Below are 18,879 nucleotides of genomic sequence, written 5' to 3'. Positions count from 1 at the left end.
TGATCTAAATGTTTTGTTTGCCCTAACATTTTAAACTCACATCTGCCTCTGTCTGAGAGGCAGCACTGAAAAAATTACTTGCTCATTAATGGGAGTTACCAATTTATGGCAAATAAGATGTTAAAGAAGTTGATGCAGAGGAATATTGGTCCTGAATGACATATCTGGCAATGAGTTCTTCCACTAAACTTTTCATAGCAATATTTTGTAACAAGAATATAGAATAACCTTAACATCTGAATTTCGCCTTATCCACACTGACCAAGTATTTCACCCATCATATCAGTCTTTGGAAGCAGATGCACTGTATAACTGGAGCTTACTACAGAGTATATATTGTAGCAAAGTGGCTGAGTCTTTTCTGATACCTTTTGTGTCAAAAATTAAATGGTGTCAGGAATCTCAGCCATAAATACAGGGTAAGTCCTTTCATGTAAATGTCTCCTATATTCATTCCCTTTCTTCCATAATGCATATATTAATATATGAATAACAGGGCTCAGAAGTACGTAGATTCAAACCCAAAACCTTTGTTCGGCAATGATGCTAGTAACAGAGGCTTTGTGTTCCTCCTCAGTGCAATGACTTTGCTAATGTGAGTATTAAAAGCTCTGTATCTCAGCCCCCTGTCAAATCGAATCTGAACTGACAGACAGCCCACGGAAGTGAGTGGGCAATCTTACTCCACTCCTTTAAGCAGAGCAACGTCTGTGCTATTGATAGCTGCTAGCGTTCTTGACAATTTTTACAATGGGTTCTTCAGTCTAAGAGGAGAGGAAGAAAAAACGCAATCTGCATAAATAATTTTACTGAGACACAGTGGGACACATTCCTATTGGGTTATTAACTGATGCACTGTGCAGATGGAACAACACTGGCTCTCCCACGCAAAAATTTTGACTCAGTAACTTTGCAAGATACTTTGTGTTGTTAGTCTTTCTCCTGAACTGAAATTATTTTTGGTGAGGGGAGCAAAATGATTTAACTTGCTTCCTTCAAGACTGCGTACAGCTAGGTAAAAGAGGAAGCTTACAAGAATCACCTTTAGCTGGGTTTGCTCAATAGCAGATTCTTCTTCTCCTGTGATAACAAGAGTGCTACTTTTATTATCATAAGGGAGCCTTTTTCTCGGACCCTGCCTTGTTCATGTCATTCCCTGTCCAGGAACTAGTTCATGCACCATGTTCACGCACTTGTCTCTTTCTTTGCTTATTGATTAGCTTAAAGAGAAACTGTATACAAAAAACCACAATCCTCCTCAGTCCACCTTCCTGGATAGGAGTGCTTTCAAATTTTTACCTGCTCATGTCTAGTGTATCGGTACCACAACGTAGATCTACTAATGGACTATAGTTTCTCTTTCCCCAGCTGTCACGTTGTGCTGGCTGCATCTGTGACTCTTCTTTTCTTTTTTTTTTTTTTTGACAAAATCAAATGTGGTGTAATAGCTGTCATAGCTATTGCTTCCTTTTAGTTCTTTCGCTTTGAAAGATTCTCAGTGTCCATTTAAAGTGGATTCTGGTACATAATCTAATTTCCAAAACATCCCCAGTCATATTATTTTCTTAAAAAAACTATGCAAATGATCATCTTATGATCAGTCAGTGCTCTCTGAATAAAAAAAAAATAAATAGAAAATATATATTTTGTGTTCCTATGTCAGCATATACACACCACAAAAATATTGGTAACTGGTATATATTTTACTAGTCATTATATTAGCTGAATCTAAAAACAGTCACATGGAATCTGGCCATTCTAATGAACTTTAAAAATGCACATCACTTGCAGAAGAGCAAATAAGGATGTGTATATTTAAAAGCATTGGTTAGTCATTACTTGATTTGTGGATTTTTAATCATGCAATCAGGCTATTATGAATGCAACAAAAATCACCTGAAATGTGATCCCTGTTTAGAAAGTGAAAACTTGTACTTATTATAGAAACAGCCTTCGTTCATACTCGTCTATGCATGTGCCATATCCAATTTCAGAGGAGTAAAAATGAACTTCCCTTGATATCTGCTTAACTAGATTTATTTTATATTGCACACAGAAATGCACAGAATATTGGCCAGAGGAACAGGTCACCTATGAAGGAATAGAAATCACAGTTAACAGAGTCATACAAGAAGACGATTACCGTTTAAGGCTCATCACCCTAAAGGTAAATCATTCCATTGTACTTAGAGTAATTTAGGTGTCTAAACCCTTAAACAGAGATGTTCATGGAGAGTTGTGTAGAAGTCTTCTGCCCAGTATATTGCTGTACAAATATCACTTTTCATTAGTGAGGTTGTTACGGCTTTTCTCAGTTCACCAATGTACAAAAACCACAGTAAAGCAGGCAGAGGTTTAGACTGCATATGTTCAGTCTGAAAGCTGCCAGGCCAATTGTGGTAGTATGGGGTTCAGTCAATGGAAGAAGCCAGTGGCTTGTTCAGTGCCCAAGTCTCCTGTGTTGACTGGTCATTTAGAGTGACTTGTTAGCTTACAGATAGCTTCTTACCAGCTTTTGCAAGTCAGGCAGATGGCGTTTATGGAATAAACCACTAAACTCTGTGATGAAGTTCTATAGAATTCAAAGGCTTGTTTGTTCTTTGGACAATGGACTTGGCAAAGGTTTGCTGCTTCCTGACAGGGAAGTCTTTCTTGCATGGCGTCTTACATATTTTGTAGTATGAGGAGACCCCTAAGATGTATTTAGATTGGGCTTCTTGGTTTTTTGTGATCATTAGTAGGGTGCTGTCAGGCGGCTGGGTGCCCAGTGGCTCTTTATACTGAAGATGACTTGTGCTTCCAACAAGAAGTGAAGGACTGGAGAACTGAGGAAAAGGCTTTCAGTTTTGCTTACCTTTTTTCAGTTTCTCTCAGCAGTGGAACTACTGATCTGCCTGGCACTTGTCAGGGGTGTGGTAGCACCGATTCTGTTCACCATGGCTGAACTCCTTTAAAGAAGTACCTTGCTAATTTATTGTTTCAGTACATTGGCTGTCTTGACTTTGAAGATGCTTTTAAGGGATCTTTCCATTCCAAGGCGCTGAAACTGTTGGTGACCTTTAAAAATACTTTCACCACAGCATTTTCCATGCTCACACTTCTAAGCATTGATATCTTTCCAGCTAACTGTAGATGTAGTTTTACTGACCAGTAACCATTCTATTATCTTGTGAATGGAGAGTTTGAACACAGGTATATTTTTTTTAAGTATGTAGATGGTACATAGTCTAAAGTACAAGAGTTCTATTTTACAACTGTTTTCATGGTTAGGTTCTAGTATCTCAAGCTATGTGTTTTAGTAAGAACAGTGTATTTACATAAACTTTATACATCTTTCATCTACCAGATCTACCCCTGACCTCGGTGTAACACAAGATTTCTTTCCAAGCTGAAAAAATTCCTCTTTTATCCAACCACTTTCAAATCTCTTCAGCCATATGCTAGTAAGCAGAAAGCCAGCATATGAAATCCCATGTATGGATTGAGGGTGTGGAAAGTCTGTCACTCATGCTTTTGGCAAAGGCAGTAAGGAGAAAATCGCACTCCCTGACAAGTGGGAAGTAAAGAATATTTACAAGTATGTTGCAGACTTGCAGAGATCTTAAAAACAATTTATCCAGTTTATCCAAAACACTACAGTGCAGCAGCAAGAACAGTATACCGATTAATTTTGCTGGAATGCAACTGAACTGTTTGCTTTTTAGTTACAGTGACAAAACAAAATTTCCACAATAAAAACCTACACCGTCTGCCAGAAGAGTTTTTCATATCTGTTTTAAATGGTTAAACACAACAGTTTTATATTAGTGAATATTGCTAATTTTTTTTTCAACTCGACATGAACTTTAGAAATTCATGTTGAAATGTTCTTCCCACATCCCCCACAAAACCACTTTCCCTCTATATTTCTAGGAGGAAATTTGATTCTGTCCATGGAGAAGAATCATTCAAATTCTTTTCAGGAAGGTAACAGCTAGTCCCATTTTCAGATGGGAATTGCAAGGGAGTGACTTTTAATATCAGTATTGCAGTAGCATATCCAAAAACCAATCTCACTTTAACAGGTGTTGTACAAAACAAAGAAACAGTCCCAAAGAGCTTATGTTCAATAATTCAAGTGTAATAAGCCCTACTCGCCTCTCACAAGTACCTTTCATGCCAATATTCATCCCTGTGGATGTGTTTTCTTCGTATGGCTACCTCTCAATGTTTTCACAGATTTCCTTGTCCCTGCTCAGTTCTTCCTTAGGTGAAGCTCTTCGTGTTAGAGAAGGAGCTCCAAGATTTAGACAGATACAAATAAATATTTTCTGTATATATACACACACACACACACACACACACACACACACACACACAAATGTATCCCACCGAGGCAGGTAAAAACCCAACAACCAGCAAACTGAATGCCAGATTATTTGTTGGGGCTGGCATATCCAGTGCATTCAGGCACTAATAGAAAGGAAAGCTGCGGTAGCAGAGTACAACAAAATTGTAAGGGAAGAGGTATAGATAGTATGCCTTTTTCCCAATCGTAGCCAAGAAAGACAGAGGTTTTCCTATCTCAGATTATATGAAAGCTTTCATTGGACATACACATCTCCACGGATGTAGCTTTTTCCCTAGTCAAGTGACTCAATAATATTGATTTTTTCTCTTTAAGCTCATCCCAGTTCGTTTTTCAGTAAAATGCTTTTGTTTTCAAAAGCAGGGTAGAGACTATATACTTGGCATTTAATAGCAATAGTGGAATAGCGGCTCTGGACCGTTATGTTAAATGACTTGACAATGAAGACCAGAGGAATCACAACTTGTCTGTGTTTTCCCTTAAATGGAGAGTGTTCAGATCTATGTTACACCACCAGCAATATATGATTACTGCACGTGTTAGTGTGGACTACCATACTTCTCTCAGTATAGAGGACTGGATTTGGCAAGCATTAGGAATTTAGAAAGTGCTCGGGCAGTAGAACAAGGCTGGTTTTCCTTTCTCAAAAGAACCTTCCAGCATCTAGCCAGTGATCTCGGTCTCAGCTACAGCATACATGATGGTAGACGTCAAACCATCAATTAAATCTTGCTTCTTCCTAGGTGTTTCCGAGTCTTCTCAGTCTCAAGGAAATGCCAATAGAGAATATTTTGTTCAAGTCAAAGCGCAAGTGTACAGAATCGCAGAAGTCAGGGTTCTCTGAGCAGAAGTGTAGAACTGGTAACAGCGTAGACAAAACTAAAGACATCCAGAGTTCACTATTAGAACCTTGGCTGGTTTCTGTTTCTGTCAAATGACTGGCTTTATGTAGTGATCCATGTTTTTCTTCAGATGACTTTTATCTCTTATTTTTCTCTCAGTATTATTGACAACATTTTTATTACCATTTTTCACAACTCACTTAAGAATCCAGTGTTCATATCTTGTGCCTCCCAAACAGTCATACATTCAAAAGCATCTGTGTATGTTCGTGCTTCAGAGTAGTGTTTAAATTTGGTTGGATTTACTGTAGTGAGCTGAAGTACTATTCATGACAACTCTCTTAACGAGAATATCTTCTCAGTAGGGTAAATAACCTAAGGCCAGGCTCTATGCTACAATGGTAAGACACTCTTTTCCTATACTGAGCTAAATCTACCATTAAGGTTCCTATGGCTGTGCTTCAGTAGAGCACTTTAAACCCAGTATAATCTGGAACAGTAACTAAATGAAGTCTAGCCTGCCTTTGTCCAGCTCTCTTGTTCTGACCCTGCTATCTCTCATGTGCCCACACAAGAGTTTGTGTCTGTGTGGTAAGTCAAGGGGGCAAACTGATCATTCCATCTGAAAATTAATCCAGCGTGAGAAAGAGAAAAGATTTAGCTAGATCACTTCCCTGATCTAGTTTACTGTGAAGTTGTGCAAAAGCTTTGTCAACAAAAGAGAAGGCTGGAGCGTGGCACAGCCACAGAGCACTGTTAATATTCAGCCACTGACAGTCATAGTATAGATGACGAACTATTTCCAGATTTTTGTGCTGGGTCCTTTAGAAAGAGAAAAACCTGTTCTTTTTTTTCCTCCCCTCTTAAACTTAGCCAGCCTTGTGTTTAAGGGAAGGTTGTGGAAGCGAACACTTCTGTTACCGGATCCTTTGAAGACATTTGCTTAGCCCTATGCCAGCTGGCTTCTGTAGTGGCTGAAAGGGTAAGGTTGGTTGCCTGAGTTCCATGTTACTATTTGGCACCTTTAGAAATCAGGCAGAAGGATGTCACTCTGAACACAGAAAATCAGAAGCACGCAGTGCTACTTGGCACTCAGAAAAGGTAACAGCACATTTGCTATATTCATAGCCATGCTGAGACTTAAGAGGCAATTTCTCAAAAAGTCCTGGACTACAGATAGATACAATTTCCACCTTCCATAGTGTCTCTGAATGTCTTACCGTGTCTAAGAGAAGAGCAGAATTGACAGGAAACTGATATGAGTCTGACTGGCAGAAGAGATAGAAAAATAAGCTCCCATCTCTCTCTCTCATCTATCTAGCTATCAGAGACAGAGATATGGCTCCTGGCTCTCAGTCTGTCAAATACATTATGAAAGCAATTATGTCACAAGCACAGTTCTGTCTTTGCTGAATGAATCTGTCAAGAGGGAACAGACTGCCTGGAGTGTTTTGCACACAGCTCTTGGCACTAAAAGAGCAGCATAGTGGCGGGGTTGGGGGGGTTGTGTGTGTGTATGTGTAATTTTTTAAGGCAGTTTCCTGAAGTGCAGACGTGATATTTGAAATCCAGATTTCTGCGTTGTGTGGCTTGCCATTTGGATCTCCTGTTCCATTTAGTGTTGATTTACTCATATTGTTCTTAAAGGAAAGGCCAGATTTCAATATCTATTTACCACCAGAAGTTCTTTTAAAACTTTGTGGTATTTGTCTTAACTGGATTGCAGAAAGGAGAAGAAGTCAGAAACCTGAAACATTATTGGTACACATCTTGGCCAGACCAGAAGACACCAGATCAAGCTCCCCCTCTGTTACAGCTAGTACTGGAAGTGGAAGAGGCGATGCAGAGTGCAGAAGAGAAGAATGCCCCGGTGATTGTTCACTGCAGGTAAATAAATGTTGTGTCATACTTAAATGGCCTTTGTTGCATACAGTAGCAAAGCGCAGATATTGTCCTATCGGCCGTCAGTCTGATGTGGGGCAGATCTTACCCAACTGCTTCTGAAATTTGCTTGAAACTTATAAAATTTAATGACAATAGTTTTCTGTTACAAGTGATGCATTCAGACGCAGACTGAATGGACGCAGAAGCTGATGGTGGCTCAGTTACAAGTAAAACAGTCTCATTTTACTTGCCTTACCAGTAATTTATGCCTTTAATGATGTTGAAAGGGCCAGATAAACAAAGATTAACATACTGCGAGTTAAATTGAGCAGGAAGACACATGCAAGCAGCAAAACGAGAACATTCAACTTTAAGCCTCAGAACACCCCATTGTAGGTTCTTTCTTTGATTTTAGAAAATCAAAATTGGGTCAAAGACAGAAATTTAAGTGCAATACGTGATACCAATGAAACAGTGGCAAAGCTGATTGCAGCAAGTACTAATCAACAGGCAGGAAATATATACAATTCATAGTAAAACTGAAATATCCATGAGAAGCCCCTGGCAAAGATAAAAACTTCTTATATGGAAGAAGCAAAGTCTTTACAGTGGTTGGAGCCTGATGAGAAAGCTGTAATTATCAATCACAGGGCAGGAAAAATAGATGAAAATTGATGAAGATAGGTACTTCTCTTCTGTCTTCAGAAAGAAGTAGGATGACGTACTTTTAACTTGCAGACATGATGAAGTACATTCTTTTGTGCTGCTAACTAGGGAATATGTTAAGCAACAAGTATTAACCATTATCAAATCATCTATACTGGATGATTTTTAACCAGGAATGTTTAAAAAAATTGGTCCACAGGCTCTAAACAGTTAAAGTTTAGTATAGCTGAGTTCTAGTTTTTGGGAAACTGGACAAGTTCCAGAGGTCTAAAAGCAAGTCCTGTTTTTCCAGTGATTAGAAAGGTAAAACGGGATCACTTGAAAATTACAAGTCAGTTCTCCAAATTATTTTTCCATAAATAGCAGAAAGCCCCATAAGTGATGCAGTGATCTTGTCAGGGTAGTCTTCCATACTTTCAGTAAAATACATTTATCCAAATTGATCTTTGGGATTTTTTGTAAGGCATTTTACCTAGTTATGCGTAACATTTTCTAGGAAGTGGTGGATGCTTGCTATCCAGAAGCCGTGGTAAATGGGATATTATCATACAGTGGCAATGTTTTTAAAGAGTCTCTTGGCATGAATGGGTGGTAGCCCAGTGTCATCAAAGATACACTTATAAGCTAATAGAGAATAATCACTAGTGAAATATTCATAATGCCACATGTCCAGTTTCTCTGCCTGTGTTTTAAAACAAATTTTGATAAATTGGGGATAGTTCAGCGAAAAATAACAAATGGTTTGTAAGAAGGTCCCCTTTGCTCTTGGAAATCTGTGCCTCTCTAAGAGCTTCTTGAAGTATTGTGGTATTTGCTGCAGGTAAAGATTCTTGCCATGTCCCTCACACTTTGCATACTTGTTTTGTCCTCTTGTATGCTGTCACCCCAACGACACGGTAATGATTTGGGGAGAAATGGGGCATTTTTATTTGAAATGGCTACTAAGAGGCATGGTGATATGATTATGAAGTATTTGATGTGATAACTGTGGACCAGAACCCTTTCAGGTTATTCTCAGTTGCAGTCATTTTATCTGAAGAAGGAATTTAATTCATTACCTCTGTTTGGGGAAACATTTATGCAGCAAGATGTTGGCCAAGGTCTGTTTTATGCTGAATACTGTAGCTCCTCTGTGGGAGATCCTCAGTAGAACATAATCGCTGTGGTTTTGGCCTTCAGTGACGTAAAATAACACACCTTTAAGAAAAATAGATACACACCTAATCATGAGGCTATTAGAATCATAGAATGGTTTGGGTTGGAAAGGACCTTTAAAGATCATCTAGTCCAACCCCCCTGCAATAAGAGAGGATGTCTTCCACCAGATCAGGTTGCTCAGAGCCCTGTCCAACCTGACCTTGAATGTTTCCAGGGATGAGGCATCTAGCTGTTCCAGTGTTTCACTACCCTCATTGTAAAAAAAAGTCTTCCTTAATCTCTAGTCTGAATCCACTCTCTTTTAGTTTAAGATCACTACCCCTTGTCCTATCACAACAGGCCCTGCTAAAAAGTCTGTCCCCATCTTTCTTATAGGCCACCTTTAAATATTGAAAGGTTGCAATATGGTCTCCCTGGAACCTTCACTTCTCCAGGCTGAACCCAAACTCTCCCGGCCTTTCTTCAGAGGAGAGGTGTTCCACCCCTCTGATTGTTTCCATGGCACTACTCTTAAAAGCAGCTTCATGTTAAAGGCAGACTAGCAGTCCTGTTAAGGTGCTGAGGATAAAGCAGGACTCTTAGGAAGGTATTGTGCCCTTCCTTTGCAAAACACTCTGAGCTTTATGGATAGGAAACAGCATACAAGAGCTGTGTCCTGTGGCCTATTTGGTTATGGCATAAATTGGAAGACGAAGAGCTCTTTGTTTGTTTGTTTTACCATTGATGTACATCCATATCCAGCAAAGTGCACTCTGAAATGCTGAAATATTTGAAATGCTTATGAACCAACTAAATATACTGAAGAAAACAGAAGTCAGGGCATGAGGTACAGAGAATTTCAGGGACAAAAAGTTTAAGCCAGGTAGGTACCTCCATCACAATTATTTGAAAACTGAGATGAGTTCTTATTAAGTAAGATCATCCCCCAAACTTCCATTGAATTGCCTTGATCTTCACTGTAATAGAACTTAAAATAATTCCAGTGTCGCTGTTACCCTAACAAGCATAAATGCAGAGTGATAAACCTGTCTGTACAGTCAAAGAAACAGTATTAGGGCTTTGTGAGCAGCAGCTAACTGCAAGCTTTGTTGTTGCTCATACACTTGTTGCCAATGGTTTTGTATTATGACTTTAGCACAATTTAAATGGAAGCAGGATTTCTTGCAGTTGTGTCAAGTAATTATTCCTGAGGATGCTTACTTAATTATTTAATGTATAAGAAGGGCTGTAAGCTTTTACTGCTAGCTTTTTATTAAGTGATAAGAAGAATTCACAGCTTTGATAACACTGCACCTTTGAGAATAAAATCAATTCTGATCATTAAGCAAGGACTGAATCAAATACAAAGATATTCAGGGAAGACAAGGAAATTTCTTTAATTGGGCATTTGTTGTATCCTGCACTAATTCAAATAATTAGTAGGTTGCAGATCTGATCAGCAAATGCCATCACACTTAGAGTATTGCTGTTAGCTCTCATTATTTAAGCGGTGGGCTTGTTGGGTGTTTTTACTGTACCTGCAAATGAACAGAGCTTTCAAAGAAGCTGTTAGGATTAAGAATCCCAAAGCAAAGGCTGCCTTCAAAGCAATGGTTGCCCTCAAAACAAATCTAACCAAGGAATACTGTTTAACTCAGTAGTTCAATGACAGGTTCAATGCCATATCATGTCAAACAGTACCCAACAGTATTTTTAGCACTGTATGTGCAGTGTTCTTCCTTTTGCTGTGAGTGGCTTATATGTCATGCTGTCCCATTGAAGTTGTTACCTTTTCCTAGTTATGGCTTTATATTCACAAGAACCCACTTGGCAAAGGTTGGAGGGAAAAAAGGGGATAATGGAGTTTGATTGATAGTTTAATGGTGTTCATTTAGCAAGAAAGTTCCAAAGCCATTCTAACATCTGCACTGCCTCTCTTTGCTTTTCCCTCCCTTAGTGCAGGCATCGGGAGGACTGGCTGCTTTATTGCAACTAGTGTCTGTTGTAAACAGCTGAAGAGCGAGGGCATAGTTGACATATTGCGAACAGCCTGCCAGTTACGGTTAGACAGGTAAGAAAGCCTTTCTGGAAAAAAAAATAAATTAAAAAAAATTGTAATCTCTGTCTTTACTTCAAGAGAAACAAATGGGAAGCGAGAAGGAACAAAGGCAAATGGAGGCCAAGAGAGAACATCCCTGAAAGGGAATTGTCCTATTCTAAGCAGTTCTAACTTGTAATCTTTGCCTATTTTATGAGCAGTAAACTTTAATGAACAGTCCTGGAACTGAGTTAGATGGCAGCTGGCACCAAAATCTGCACAGCTGTGCAGTTGCACAGCTTAGTGCAGCAAGGGGAGTGCCTTTCACCAGCTGAGGAGTTGGACCCATGTACTGACAGAAGCAAAGGTCTTAATGGTCTGCTGTACTTGAGTTAAGAGCCACAGGTCAGCACTTTGCTCCCAGGAGGAGTAAACAAAACTGGCCTTGCATAGTGGGAGCTGCGAGTCCTGTTGTGAGGGCATGACTGCTGGGGACAGGGAGAGTATGCAGTCTGGAGTGTTTGCAGACATAAGAAAGCAGCTGTGAAAATCTCCAGAAATTCAATGGTTTCCAGTTAAGCATTTCTTAACATACCACCTTGAGTTTGATTATGAAGTAAACAGACTTGAATTTTGCACCAGAGATGTTATTTTTCCTCTCCTACTGGTTTCAAGTGCCATCAAAACATGTCTTGATGCTCTCTCTAATGATAAGGATAAGTGTAGTCAGGGGAAGAAATGTCATAAAAAACATACCAAGGATTTTTCTGAGGAAAAAAAGAACCTCAACCCCACGCTGAACTTTATTTCAGAGGAGAAATTATGCTCAGTGGGAGGCAGAAAATTAAATGCTTGCTGCCCTGCTGAGGCTCTGATAGACAGGACCTGCAGAGGCTTGGAGGTTTGGCTGTTTCAATGGATTTTAGGCCAGCCAAGGAAAGGCTTCTTGAGAAGAAGAAAACTAGAGTATGAGTAGTAAGTGCTGATTATCCGTAGCCCAGTGAAATATCTGGCTGGATGTGAAATAGCTTGTCTGTGTGACTGATGTTACACAGGAAAATAGCCATATAAATGAAGGTCGAAGATACCTGGTTACAAATGTGCTTCATACAGAAGGCCAATTAAAAATACTAGCTTTGCAGGGAATGGAGAACTGGCGGTCATTAGCAGAGGTTGGAAAAGGGAGATCACAATTAAAGGATGCTGTGGAGGGAGGAAAAGGAAGCCTGCAGGGATCTCTAGCTGCCATGTAGCTCTCAGGGTGGGTTGAGATAGGAAAATGTCACATACATGTCATAAGAGGAAATACTCAAGATGGAAAGCTGTCAAATCACCATCCTTGATACAGAAAAACATGGCTTCTTCAAAGAGTGAAAAATTCATAGTCTCTTAGAAGTCATGCTACCATCCACTGTTATTGTCACTAAACTCTGACAAAAGCTCCATGCAACTTCAACAGCAGCATGAGAGGATGAGACAGTGTCCAAGCAGCTGTAGGAAGACGCTCTCTGTCTCCTCCTCCTCTCTAGTGGTTACTGGCTAGAGAAAATTGGGTACGTGGGAAGGAATTGTCAGAGAGTTAGGGAAACAGAATTGGATGGAGGCCAGAGCAGGCACATAAAGGAATGCACCCCACTGCTTCACAGCAGCAGAGTTAGCCCTGAGAACTGCCTTTGAAGTTGTTGTGTGGTTGATGGGGACAAATGTTTCTTTGCCTTCATTCCCTTTCAGATCCCTTGGAAAAATCCTGTGCAGTTGCCCTGGGCATTGCACCAGTGGGCAACGCTTGGTCCTGAAATAACCCACTATAACTAAAGAGAGGCAGTGATCTTTCCTGTATCCTTCTCGTAGTGCTGAGAGAGTTTTGCTGTCCTCTTCCAAAATGCAGCTCAGATTTGAAAGATTTCCTTGGCAAATAGGGGTGAAAACATAATTTGTCTCTTCTGTTCCAAAGCCTGGCCAGCAAGCATGTGTGTGGGAAGGGGAGGAAGCCACCACATAGCAGGGAACCAAATAAAAAGGAAAATAATTTCCTCTGGTCTGAAACTTCATGGCCACCCTAGTGCTTCTCTTGCTACAACTTCAGGGTGCAACCTCACTGTTAATGGAATTGCATGGGGAGTAACTGCCAGATATGACTAACATTTGTTGTGTGCATGAACTGACACAAATATATTTTACTGCTGTGCGCAGTGCAGGAGGACTCAGAAACAGATCAACTGTGAGCCTGCATTAAGTAGAGCAGATGGGGAGGAGATGCTCAGCTAGAAAGTAGTTTCATTAGAAATACAGTATGTTTCCCACCATTATGAGAGGTTGAAGCATGGGTCCCTGCCCTTTCCTACTCATTAAGTGTTATTTCAAATGGCCGTTTAACAAATTAATTGCAATAGGCTGAAGAAGGAGACTGTCTTGCCCACTCAATTGCCCCATGCTGGTATGGTTACCATGTGACCCACAATCGTTAAGCTGGACCCCATAGAAGAGGGCGGTCCCTAGGGAGGGTGCTAGCACTCTGCTGTCTGTTTAGCTGAGAGGAAACAACTTTCCATTGATTTCCTCCAGTGGAAGTTTCTGAGGGAATGTGCCACATGTGTTCTTCCTCAGACTGATGCAGTCTAGTTGGCGCTGGCCACCTGCAGGTTGCCATGTTCCTCAGAGCTACTCATTTCAGCCTCCTTTGGGCACTGCATTCCAGAGACCTGTGCACCAGCACCAATGCTAGCACAATTCTGCATACGTCTTCTGTGAATCCAAGTCTTGGGGTTTAATTATTTTCATAATGGATTATCAAGAGACTGGATCACTGTTGTTGAGGTACTCGGCAGAATTTTAAGTTTTAGTAAAATCTGTTTTAAATGGGAAACTTTCTCCTTGTTCTTTTTGTTCATTTCCATCTCCTGCTGAAGTACTGGTGTTCATTAATATGCTACTGGCAGAAATACACAAGCTGGTGATACACAGAAAAGCAAATGTTTCTGCTCCTGCTTGCATTTCCTTTCAGGTTTGCAGTTCTAAAGAACACTGCAAAAGGTGAAGTAAAAGCTGAGCCAGAATAGACTTCTGTGCTGGGAGCCTTTTACTGATTAAGGTGTGCATGGCAGTCAATTCAGTACAAATCTGTGTTGTCGTTTGTTAAAGTTCCATTGACTCTTCCAAAATTTTGCTGGCCATCCCCTAGTTCCCTGGTGAACTTGCCAAAAGCACAACATGGGATGGCATGGAGGAAAGAGCCCTCATTCCAAAATGGGAAAGTTGTCTTCTACATCACTTGTCTGGCCTGGCCTGGCCTGCCATAGTCCTGAATTCAGTTCCCTAGTGCAGCTGTAAAGTCTTGGATAAGCTGCTTCCCCTCTTTATTCCTCCTGCTCCCATCTATCCATCTAGAGCTTTAGGGTGGAGGTTGCTTTTCATGATGTTTAAAATGGTGCTTGGAGCAAAGGCAATATGGATGTAAATGATGATGGTGTTGCCTTACTGGATGAAGGCCTCTGCCAAGACAGATGAAGGTTAAACCCCATTACTGTTCTGACTGCCTTCTGTCCCTTGGTTAGCAGAGATGTTCAAAATGGAGCTTGAGGTCAGACCACAAGCTAGTTGTAATCATTGAGCACTTTATATGCATTTCAAGAAGCTTTGGAATAGACCTTTTGTGTGTAACACTGGCTTTGTGTTAGCTACGCTGTTTCCTCGTATGTTATTTGCATTTAATAAGGCTGCTGTTTTCCTCCCCTTTTTTTCCTTTCATTTTCAGGGGAGGAATGATCCAGACTTGTGAACAGTATCAATTTGTCCATCATGTCATGAGCTTGTACGGAAAGCAGCTTTCTAGAGCAGCAGAAGAATAAGTGTTCATGATATTCCTAAAGGCTAAAACCAAGAGAAATTTTGACTGCATTCAGATGTATTTCAGATCTGCTAAGAAACACATGGTAACCTGGCTATCTTAGCTGGAAAGAAAGAAATGTTATTTTACTTTGATATTGCTTTTCTGCTCTTGTTTGCATTGGCATTTAAGAGCTGAGGTACACCTTGTCTTAAACATATGTGACGGGACATAATCTTCACCAAAAAAGGCTTATTTATACTGTAAATAAGAGTAGTAGCTTCATTTGTTACAAAAGCAAGAAAAAAAAAACAGAAAAAAATCCACTGTCTTCAGTTTGCTATTTTTAAAAAAATCATTGTTAATATATCTAAATACAGTGTAAAACTTTTTGAATTGTCATGCTGAAATGTGCTGTATGTTGAAAAAGCTTGAAAGTAAATTTTTGCCTCTTTCTGATTGTTTTTACACATAAAATTACCGAATACTGTGTATATCATAAACCTTCTGAGCCTCTGCATTGAAAGATTCAAGTAGATTCACATTGAAATGATGTTTCACACATCATGTTTGCTTGCTTATTTTTTCTAAAGCAGTCCACCACCAGTGTTGTCAGAACTAAAGGGGGAAAATATTTTGGTGATGTAGGCCAAATTCTTACCCCCAATTCTTACCAGCAACGTACCCCAGTATGATGACAGATGGGTGAATCTGAGGTGAACAGTAGAAGTGGAATCTGAACATGAATTCTTCACAGTTTGTTTTCCTTGTCAATATTTTGGCCTCTCAGTCTGCAACCAGATTTGATTTTTGCAAGTAGTTTCTCTTTTTACATAGTCAAACCACAATCTGAATAAAATTTCCCCTGAAATTTGACATTTGAAATCAGGTGAGAATCTGTGAGTTGAATTAATCTTGATTAAAAATTTAATAATAAGATCACTTGTATTTTATGACTTTAAATTTGTTTCAAAGCTTTGAGGGTGATCGGGTGCCCAGTGCGTGTTAAAATTAACTCAGATCCTATAGGCAGCTTTAAGAAATATCAGTCTGAACATGTTGGTTGCTTTTTGATAAATCTGCCCTCAAACCAAGTTCAGACAATCATTCTCCCTTTCTAGTCACTAGTATCGGCAGCAGTGTTTCCTATACAGTAATGCAGACTGCTAACCCATGCTTTTCTTTTCAGACCTCAGTCAGGCTATGAAGACTGTAGTTTGTGTTTAATGCGTAGAGGTAAGCACATGTTTAAGTGCTTTAGAGATAAGAGGAAAAAATGGAGGTACACAGAACCCTTAACATGAAAGATGAATGTTTTGTGAATAGAAGCTGTAATGATCTACTAAAAATATTTATGCTTCTCTTTATTTGTAACAATAACCAAAACCCACCACTTTTTTTAGTGTGGGAGATTCTGAGAATTTACCTTCCTAACAGGAGAAGGTGAAGCAGCTCTCTGAACAATAAGGGCTGATCCTGCTCCCAGTGAGGTTTTGCCATTGACATCAGTAGGTGCAGGGTGTAGGACCTGACATGTTATGCCTACAACTTCATCACTGTGGGGAAAGTTTCCCTGTTTGCAGTACACATCCTTTGTGTATCCATGAACCTGTAAAAATCCTGTCAGCAGGGTTTGCATGAATGTGTGGCAAAATGTGTTATCTTTAAACCACTTGATTTTATTGCTGTATTTAAAATATTTCCTTCAGTGAGAAGCTAGCAGGAAGAACTGGCATTCTTTTTAAAAATACTGGTGGTAGTCATTAAATAGAGCAATAAACTTAAGCTTTTGAGAATAACATGACTGTTAGTTTTATGTAAACCTTGCTAGCTATATTCTCCCCATTGCTACAGGTTCTTTCAAAAGAGTAACGCTATTTCATCTGAAAACTCCTTAGAAATGACAAAAGCACCACTGATGTTTTGAGTAACATTGTAAGTGGAACTCCATATAAATGATGTTTTCAGCTGTTCAGTGCCCTTCAGTGTCAAAACTGACTCGGTGAATAAAATTACTTGTTCTGTCACCAGCTTCCTGTGCATCTGCTAAAGAATATTTGTTGATGATTCATAGGAGTGTGCATATAGGAGCAAAGTTCAATGTGTAAGTTGCCTCCTGTACAAGGAGACTTTCTAGAGGAGAATTGCTTTATGGCAAACAAGGTGTAAAAGGCTCTAAGATTCTGACTTTGAGGTCCTTGCACAGATCCTCAGCAAGTATTGGTTGGCAGTGCTTGACTGAAGTGAGTAGAAGGGAGTGATTTATACTAATGAAGGAAATCCAGCTTGCTGTCTGCTCCCATTCTACATATGTGGAATGTCCTGAGAGTGTGGTCACTGATAAAATCAGGCTGCTTTACATCGATTCCCTAGTACAAAGCAAATGTCAGCCTAGTTGCTCAGTCTCGTTATGAGGTCTGCACTGCTGCCATTTCACACTAGGAAAAAGCATGCCTCTTGATCAGGATCAAAATACTCAAATGCCTCTTGAAGTGTTATTTTGTCTAACAGATTTAGAGCTAATCCTCCTGTTTACTCTTTGGCCTTACTGTGATTTACATATTTCTCTCTTTCTCTCTCTCTTTTTTAAAAATTAATTTGAGGTCTGAAGGACCTTGTAGCAACAGTTCTGATCTCTTCTGGCGACAGAGGTGGTCTTAAGAAGTGCATAAGATTAGCAGAAAGGAGCTCTGGCCATGCAGAAGCACTTGAGATGAGTGGGGCTTCTGCTTCTGTAATCAGTAGGTTTAAAAATGAGCTGACAATAGTAACTAAGCTAAGCTGTGTGTCTTACTACTCTTCTCCTTTTACTGGGCACTCTTTCTCTATTAAAAGAAAATTCCTAGCACGCTTCATCCATTATCTCCTGCTCACTGCCCAGGCCTCTTTGTACCAGACACTGAGTCATTAATACCTACAACACAGTTGCTTCCCAGAGGATTGAATTCCTCTTTCCTTGTGGTTTAGCATATAACAAACTTTAGATGATTATATTTAGAACCAACTGTGATGTCTTCTGTTTCATAAGCTTTTTCACACTTCATGAACAGGGTAGAGCCTAGCTCAGGGCCTTGCTTGTTCACTGGTCATTTGGCCATCACACTTCAGCAGTGTTATCCTGTTTATGTTTCTGTCATGGTAACAGACTAATGACACGCTCTGTCTATTTTCAGATACCCTGAGGTCAGCAGGTACCTAGGGTTATGTAAAAGCAAAAACTAAGATTGCACTTGAGAGCAAGAGCTGTCCCCAGGTAAAGGTGGCTTGGTCAAAGTATTGACACATCAACTACCTAGCAATCATGTATGGTAGAATGTTTCATTCACTTGAAAGACTCACAGAAGTAGCTAACAATTCCTGGTGTTTCCTCTACAATTAATCTGTGTTAGAAAATGTTATCTTTAACCTGTGAATTTGCAGTTGCAAAAGGCCTTGAGACTGAAGAGATCACTAGAACACGACCTAGATTCCTGTCACTTACCTGCTGTCTCTGCAGTGGAGGAACCATGCAGCTTCTACACATGTGGTCTTAGAAAATGTATGTCTGTTGACTGGTGAGTTGACAGGTTTCAGAAGTGGACCTGCACTGCTATTTTTTATGTGTTCTTTCCCTTGAAACCATATTTACAAAAGGGAAGTGGTCAATTTGCAATTTATTAATTGTAACTCTGTGCGCCTTTATTTTTGATACAAAACGTGCTTTATACGTTTTCTAGAGAGAAAAAAGAACAAAGCATTTATACTAAGATATGTTGGGAATAATCTTGTTTCTTCTGCCAAGTGTGTAGATTTATATTTGCTGATATATATATTTACTGATTCAGATCAGGCTCCAGCACCTGAATAAAACAGATGCCACATTGTCATGGCATGGTGCGAAAGCCACAGAAGAGGATACAATTAACTTTGGTGCAGAAGACCTGCCTGAGCTCATGCACCATGTAATCCTCAGCAGGGCAGCAGTGTCAGGTTTATTCAGTTGATGGCAAAGCTGAATGCAGAGAAAGGCTGAATTATTTACTCAGAATTAAAAGTCATGTTGGCACCAGAGCTGTCAGTACGACCCAGAACATTTAAGACAATAAAGCTTTAACAGTCTGGCAAATGATGTAACAACATAGCCCACAAGAGGCCAGTA

At 39.8% G+C, this 18,879-nt stretch overlaps 1 protein-coding gene across 2 annotated transcripts in view; it reads left to right on the top strand.

The window, feature by feature from the left end:
• PTPN5 (protein tyrosine phosphatase non-receptor type 5) overlaps positions 1-15,569 on the top strand; it is an 84,949-nt gene extending 69,380 nt beyond the window's left edge. The window contains exons 11-14 of one of the 2 annotated variants that reach the window (XM_069857711.1): positions 2,057-2,167; positions 6,917-7,077; positions 10,835-10,948; positions 14,670-15,569. In XM_069857711.1, coding sequence (XP_069713812.1) covers positions 2,057-2,167; positions 6,917-7,077; positions 10,835-10,948; positions 14,670-14,763 — 480 coding nt within the window. In that variant the 3' untranslated portion in view covers positions 14,764-15,569. The remainder of the gene's footprint in view (positions 1-2,056; positions 2,168-6,916; positions 7,078-10,834; positions 10,949-14,669) is intronic. The other variant, XM_069857712.1, reaches the window with a different exon arrangement.
• Positions 15,570-18,879: the final 3,310 nt, after the last annotated feature.

Source organism: Phaenicophaeus curvirostris, chromosome 5 (assembly GCF_032191515.1).
Source record: "Phaenicophaeus curvirostris isolate KB17595 chromosome 5, BPBGC_Pcur_1.0, whole genome shotgun sequence".
NCBI classification, from domain to species: Eukaryota; Metazoa; Chordata; class Aves; order Cuculiformes; family Cuculidae; genus Phaenicophaeus; species Phaenicophaeus curvirostris.
This window is presented reverse-complemented; position numbering and strand designations above follow the sequence as displayed.